Source organism: Pinus tabuliformis, chromosome 9 (genome assembly GCF_031772625.1).
Source record: "Pinus tabuliformis cultivar Carrire ecotype Pingquan chromosome 9, CPIR1, whole genome shotgun sequence".
NCBI lineage: Eukaryota > Viridiplantae > Streptophyta > Pinopsida > Pinales > Pinaceae > Pinus > Pinus tabuliformis.
This window is the reverse complement of record NC_142307.1, coordinates 193,677,553-193,684,498: the sequence shown is the minus strand read 5'-3', so window position 1 is coordinate 193,684,498 and position 6,946 is coordinate 193,677,553. Positions and strand designations below refer to the sequence as shown.

General features: G+C 36.5%; 1 protein-coding gene across 2 annotated transcripts; it reads right to left on the bottom strand.

Annotated features, from left to right (window-relative positions):
• Positions 1–1,087: 1,087 nt before the first annotated feature.
• On the bottom strand, positions 1,088–5,062 carry LOC149147798 (large ribosomal subunit protein eL33y-like). 2 transcript variants are annotated; one of them, XM_089438253.1, is made up of 5 exons: positions 4,903–5,061; positions 2,139–2,174; positions 1,738–1,966; positions 1,607–1,649; positions 1,088–1,442 (listed from the first exon to the last, which is right to left on the bottom strand). In XM_089438253.1, exons 1-4 carry the CDS (start codon positions 4,932–4,934, stop codon positions 1,608–1,610), a joined length of 339 nt encoding a protein of 112 aa, XP_089294379.1. In that variant the 5' UTR covers positions 4,935–5,061; the 3' UTR covers positions 1,088–1,442; position 1,607. The 2 variants fall into 2 exon arrangements, with proteins under 2 accessions (XP_089294379.1, XP_089294380.1); XM_089438254.1 differs by lacking the exon at positions 2,139–2,174 and having other exon boundaries at positions 4,903–5,062.
• Between the last annotated feature and the right edge of the window lie 1,884 nt (positions 5,063–6,946).

Here is a 6,946-nt window from a genome sequence, read left to right as displayed (position 1 = left end):
ACAAAAACAAAAACAAAACAAAAAAATTCCTAGATCTCTATTGTACTGCTACAGGTATAGCAGTCAATTTGTAAAAGCCCTAGACGAAACACGGATCAGACAGCTTTTCCCATATAATTGCACCAAGTTCCAAGATGAATTTAAATACCTAAGTTTCTTCATTAAACCAAATAACTAAGGAAAAATGACTGGGAATAGCTGCTATCAAGAGGGAAAAGAGTAAATACTTGATGCAAGAGACTGTCATCTACTGGGGGAATATTAGGCTTTGTCAAATCAGTGCTGGAGGCAAACCCAGTATATTAGCATACTTTGCATACACACTACAAGGTATATTAGAAAAATCATGAGGGTAAGTTTCAGATTTATTTGGCAATGGAACAAGAAGGTATCCCTCTAAAAGTCAAATACCAAGCATTAGCGAAGTGTGCAGAGACTGAAATACATGTATGTCAAGCGTAAACAGGGAAGTAAAAGGATGATCAAGGCAAAAAATGTTGTGCCTCCACAAAAACACCAAGCAAAAAGGGGGAAAACTCCAACTAAAAGCTGTCACAAGGTTACCTGAACTTCAACCTTGAGGTTCAAAATTTGGCAAACCTAAAAGAAATTTTGAGGTTTGGCAAACCTCATAGCCATTGACCAAGTCCACAGCTCAAAACTCATAACCTCATGTCACATGTCAAGTTTGTAATCTGTTCTTGCAATTCCCAAGTCCATGATAGCACTTCTTTATGTTTATTGATGTTGATTTTTTACTATTCTATGTTATTTTTCATTTTAAAGTTAATATATGTATACATATACCAAATGCATATAGACAAACCTAATGTAGAACCTCATCAAAAAGTTCAAACTCGAACCAAGCCTAATCATTGCCAACCCAAACTTGAACCCGAACCATGTGACTTCAGTAAAAGCAACCAGAATCGCTAAGTTTAACATGTTTTATATAAAAATACATACCCATCCACCCCATAATTTACTACTCTAACAAGTTAAGATTAACTAATCTGGGTGCAAACTACACAACAGCGAGAATTCTGTATTTGCGAGCACAGTTGTATTTAACATCATACATATACACTTCAGTTAAATTTCCATTCTTAATCTCTTTTAATGAACTCAGCATTTTAAAGGGTACATTATACCATGTGCAGATGTCTACAGTGTAACACCAAATACCTATCAGTACTCATCTTGTCAAAATATGAATTCATTGTTCTAATGCCGGTGAGTGAGAATACAATAAATAACAAAAGATGTAAATATTCTAGGAAAAAGGTGAAAGTTGCATCACATCCTCCTGTGCAGGAAAATGTTTTGATCAACTTTTCAAAAGCTCATAAATCAACGTCTTCTTTAACAATAGGCCTTTCATATCTAAATAAAACTAAAAGATGAAACATCCTAGTGCTTAAAGGCCAAGTAACGACAGCAACCTGCAACCATAGAACACAACCCAACAATATTAGAAACTCCCAATGCATAAGCCATGTGCGATGAGACAATACGCAGAAAATGCCAGATTTCGAGAACAGAAAATAAATATCCTAGTATGCACTAGCTTGGTGGAAGCCTTTTACACTGAATGAAGAATTCTTACCTCATATGCGGCTGGGGTACATAAATACTCTCACTCTCCCTCCCTGGCATTGCCAAAAATTGCATGTCATTAAACAAACGTAATGATGATCTATTCGAAGATAGAATGGTGTACAATTATTAAAAACATACCATGGACTTTGGTGGCAAATTTGTCCTAAATTTTGCCCTAACAACACCACTATTACCATGCGGCCTTGTTACTTTGCCCCAAATGCACCTGTAATTGGTTCCCTTCTTCTTGGTTTTCGCCTTGTAAATATAGGCCATCCTTTTGCCCAGATACCAGTTCACTTCCTCTGGGGTATTGACTCCTTCGATTTGAATCAGAGAAGTATTTGGGTACTGGTCTGATTTTGACCTGCTCAATTGGAAAAACAAATTAATGAACAAAAATGGAAATAACAGTCAACAGGAATCATGGCCACTTCCATATATGTCAGGGACCTGACAAAACTACAGAAATAGTCAATATTCAAGCTCAACAAACATTTTTGTAACAAGACATCTTGGAAAGAGTTTCAGCTCCATACCTTTTATAGCCTAGGATGATCCCTCGAACATACAACCTAAATATATAGACAAAGGAAAATTATTTAAGAAAAACATTTTTTCTTAATAATTGCAAGCTTAAAATAACACTTGCTTATATACAAATTAATATTTTAAGAGAAAGTTAGAAACAATTTTTCTTACTAATTGCAAAAGCTTGAAATAACACTTGCTTAAATCCACAAAACTTCCAAAACATCACATAAGACTCACAAAACAATCATCCTTCAAGTTTCAGCTAATACATCAGGAACAAGTACAAAAGGACTTTCAAGCAGACCCCACTCTTGGAGCTTTAGTCAAAGACTTCATCAAGTTAGTAAGGTGGGCACATACACACTCAGCACAGTCTAGCAAGCATCACTTCGCTCAATGTTTGTTGAAATAAATAAACTCCCTACATTCAACTCTGTCCACATGCGTTACTACATTACATTCAACTCTGGCATGTCATACTACATTACATTCAACTCTGTCAACATGTCATACTGCATTGGATCTTATCAAAAAATTTATTATAGTTAGCTAAAACTAAATTGTTTAGGAATAATACCCTGTTTATCTAAAGCAGGTTATTAATTCTGAGACTTTGCAAAACTGCTGGTATTCAAATGGAAGATAGAAAGGTCTGAAAATATGTAAATATGTATACACAAGCAGAATTATGGATTTAGAAGACTAAAATCTTTTATTTGACATTTTAAGTGTCGGAACTTATCCCATGTGACGGTGAAATTACAAAGAGAATTCAGAAAACTGCTTTCAAAATGGAAGTTTATCAAATTATCTAGGCACTAATACATATTGTTCTTCTAAAAGAAGCATTTAGACTCCATTTTTATCAAATTATCTAGGCACTAATACATATTGTTCTTCTAAAAACAGCATTTAGACTAGAGTGCAAGCTTCGAAGACTTGAAACAAAGATTACAAATGCAGACAAAAGAAATTCAACAGTTCTTGAAGATAGAGAATTTTGAAATTTCCCAATTACTGGCGTTAGGCAAAAAGGTGACAAGTAGTTGACTTGCTATAGAAATTAGGCTAGTGAACAACGATTAGATTTGCAACCAAAAATGCCCTTTACAGTATTGAAGTGAAAATATAATCTTTCAATCAAACGAAAGGCGTGTTTCTAAATTCATAGGACACAGAAATCTCCAGATCTTGGCTTAACAGCTCTCAATGAGGATGCTGGTTTTATGTTATAATTGCCGCATCATTGTGTTGAAGCTACCTAGGTAGTAATCTCTTCTAACCATTAACTTCTCCATGGTTTCCATTCGCATATCAGTGACCATGCCTCGAGGTTATCCACAATCATGCATTTTAAATTATTATATTAGAGGGTTTTCTCAAATCAGGTCCTTCTTGCTTTTTCAGTACCAAACATACTTCCGACACTAAAAACTCACTTTGAATAACAAATCCCCCTCTCAAAAGAAATATCTAGCCACCTCATTGAACCACTGATACGTTAAAATCTGTTTAAAATCCAAATAATAGCCAATAAAAAAAAAAAAAATTATTCCTTGTTCTCGAAGTCAGCACCAAAAGAATCCAAACAAATTACTCAATGTAATGCATCAAGTAAATCAACATCAGGCGCCGGAGAAGATCCAGGAGCTAATAGGTCGGAGGATCAGACCCATCTCTCCTAACATCCCATCTCTCCTAACATCCGAGGATGAATGAATAACATTGAAGAAACTCAACAAAGTCTGTTGGCCCGCCCGAAGCAAGTGCAGACTGTCCACTAAATAGTTTCCTGGGATTGGCACGTCCTGGGGTTGGCACGCTGCTGAATGCTGGAGGCCCTAGTCCGTCAATATGATAACTTACAAGTATGCTGTTAAAAATGACACCTTGAAAGGTAAAGTAGGCTCTAGATAACTTAAGAGTAAATCAGAAAGACAGGGGATAGAGATCCATAACAAAAACAGAACTAGCCAACCATGAAATAAAGGCATGGTAGGGGATGAACATCCCATATAGTTATTTAAATGATCAAATTGCAAGAAATGCAGTGCATACATTGGGAAGTATTAAACCGCTTAACCATCTTAAACATTACAGGGCATGCAATTTTCCAGCTACAAATTTAAACTATCTGTAAAATCATCCAACCCCAAGCATTGCAAAGCAGGAATAAGAGAGAGGGTTAGCTGGAAGCCATCTTCTAGTAAGCAAATGGGGAGATTAAAACAGGTAAGCCGGTTTGTTCCTTCGGCGATATTAGATTTAACACGTTATTGGCTCAAAAGTTTTCGAGCAACTCCGTGTAGACTTTGACCATGGTCGCAACAACAACGCATGATAAAGAACAAGAAGCAAGTTTAAACAATCCAAAAGAACGAAAACGAGTTTAGCAGTTCCAGAAGACGGGAAAGGGGACCGGTGGTAGATTTTCTGGAGAAGACTATGGAGGCTGACGATCAGGGTTGAGAACGAACCGATGGCCCCCTGCATATAGAACGGTCGGTAGTTCATGGGCAGCTACAATCAGACATGGGCGTAACCATAGAAAACGCCATTTTCCCATCGAAATTTCTGATCTTCCGCAAAGCAGAGAAAAAAAATAAAAGGGTTCAAGGCAGGGCAGCACATGTGCAGGCATTAACTATGGAAATTTTTACTGAGAGCGTCTCATTTTTTTCAAAGAAAAAAACACAAAAAACTTGGGCATGATAACTACTTCTACGAATTTTCCATGAACCAAAAAAAATGGTATTCGATATCCCTTACCTGATACGCTCTCCTTGGCGTCCCTTCACCATGTTGATCCAAACCACTCAAGACCCTACCGCCCCCGCAAACAGATGATCAAACCGCTCAAAACCCTACTGAAGTTCAATACCCTAAAAATATATATTACAGGATTGTTTTGTTGTGTGAAATAGTGCTAATGAGTTGTATATATGTGTATTTATTTATTTATTTATTTATTTATATTTACTGATATAATTTAATATAAATTTGTTGATAGTGGTTCTAATGTTTAAATAGATTATGATATAATTTAATATAAATTTGTTGATAGTGGTTCTAATGTTTAAATAGATTATCATATGAAATGAGATAACAAATTTATACACTTCATCTTTAAAAAAAAAAAATTATCACTTACTTGTTTAATTCAACGAAGTATTAAACATATTATTAGAAATATAACATTTGGAGTGGTTGGGTTCTATTTTCACTCGACCATTGAAGAGAAATTTGATGCTCGGATTATTAGTGAAGCAGGCATATAATATAGGTACTCCGGCCCAAGTAAAACAAATGATCTCGACATGGGAAGCAGAACTAAATCGATGGGCAAAAGTTGAAGTGCAGTTAGAAGATTGGCGAGTCCTAGTTCTAGATCCTGGGGACACTCGCAGTCGTACCACCCAGTATAAACAAATTGTTCATCTCTAATTGTGGATGAAAAGTATTGTGGCTAGAGCTATTATGACCTCTCCTATAGGCTCCGTCAAATCTGATCCAGGGTTCCAGGAAATTCAGAAAGAATTTCAACTTATCCAGTAGCAGAATGTTCGTCTTGGCCATATTGAGAAGCACATTTCGTGCCTTCCCCAGTCGGAACTACCACTATCTAATGCTAAGGACCCAACCCATATGGATTCCTCTGATGAGTAGTTGTCAGTTTAGATATAGCAGCTCCTTATTTTGTTTAATTTCCTGATGTATATGTCGGTTAGTAGTGCATATCATAGTTTGTTAGGTGAAAACTGGTTTACAGACATTTAGTCATATAAGGCTTTGTTTGACAGCTTAAGTTATTGAGATTTTGGATGGCATACAATGTGGTTCGGTGGCTAACAGACCTGGTTTCCTAATGGGTCGATTGAGGCCACTAAACGTCTTTCATTGATGTAACGTGCTTTTTGAAAATGAATGAATGAAAAGGTCTTACCAAGCTTACCAAAAAAAAATTATAAATATAACATATTTATTATTATTGAAAAAAAAATTAAGCAAAGTTTAGGTTAGGGAGGGTTATAATATTGAGTAAAAGAATGAACTACCTACTAGTTGGATGTTGTTGTTAGGATTGTGTGAGACTTAGTCGAGTTTAGATGCCCCATGAGATAGTTTATTTTCCCCATAGGTGGCTCCTACCCTCAACCCCTCCCTATGAAATTTGAACGAGGCCATTTATTATAATCTCTTTGCCAACCCTATGAAATTTAAACAAAACCATTTAATATTAGTCTCTTTGGGAGCAGCCACACATTCAACCACTACCTCAAGGTGACACATGGCTTCAGGATATGCCCTCGTAGAAATTAACCTTACTCAAAGATGAAAAACCCCTCACTTTCCACTCTTGAATCCAACCCTTTTGAACTGACACAAACAAGACATTTAGTATAAAACTACAAAACAATATCCCATTTGTAATGTACCCATCCCCTTCAAGGCCCTTTTAAGGGAACTAGGTGCCCAAACTTGACCTCCAAGGTTACTTTATAGAGATGAGGTTTTCACAATTCCTCTTACTTCAACCACCTTGAAACTCCTTTTTGAGATCATCATCTCCTTTTGCTTGTCAAAACCTTTCCAATTTCATCCAAATCTAAGCTCTAGACGCAAAGTTACACATATTTGAAAATATGTGCTCCAAGCACCATGTCAGCATATGTACCACTGCAATGTGCAATTCCTCTTGTCCATGTGTCCCCACCGTACAATGCCACATCAACTCTACACGGATGACATGTGGCAATCCTTTCTATGTGTCACCACTACATAGGACCTCGTCCATTGCTAGACCACATTATGT

Bases quoted from the DNA above. Each gene is read 5' to 3' on its own strand.
- LOC149147798 (XM_089438253.1), bottom strand. From the start codon at position 4,934: ATGGTGAAGGGACGCCAAGGAGAGCGTATCAG. The intron at 2,175-4,902 runs GTAAGGGATATC...CTATATATTTAG, and splicing joins CGCCAAGGAGAGCGTATCAG to GTTGTATGTTCGAGGGATCA. The intron at 1,967-2,138 runs GTATGGAGCTGA...CCAATTGAGCAG, and splicing joins ATCATCCTAGGCTATAAAAG to GTCAAAATCAGACCAGTACC.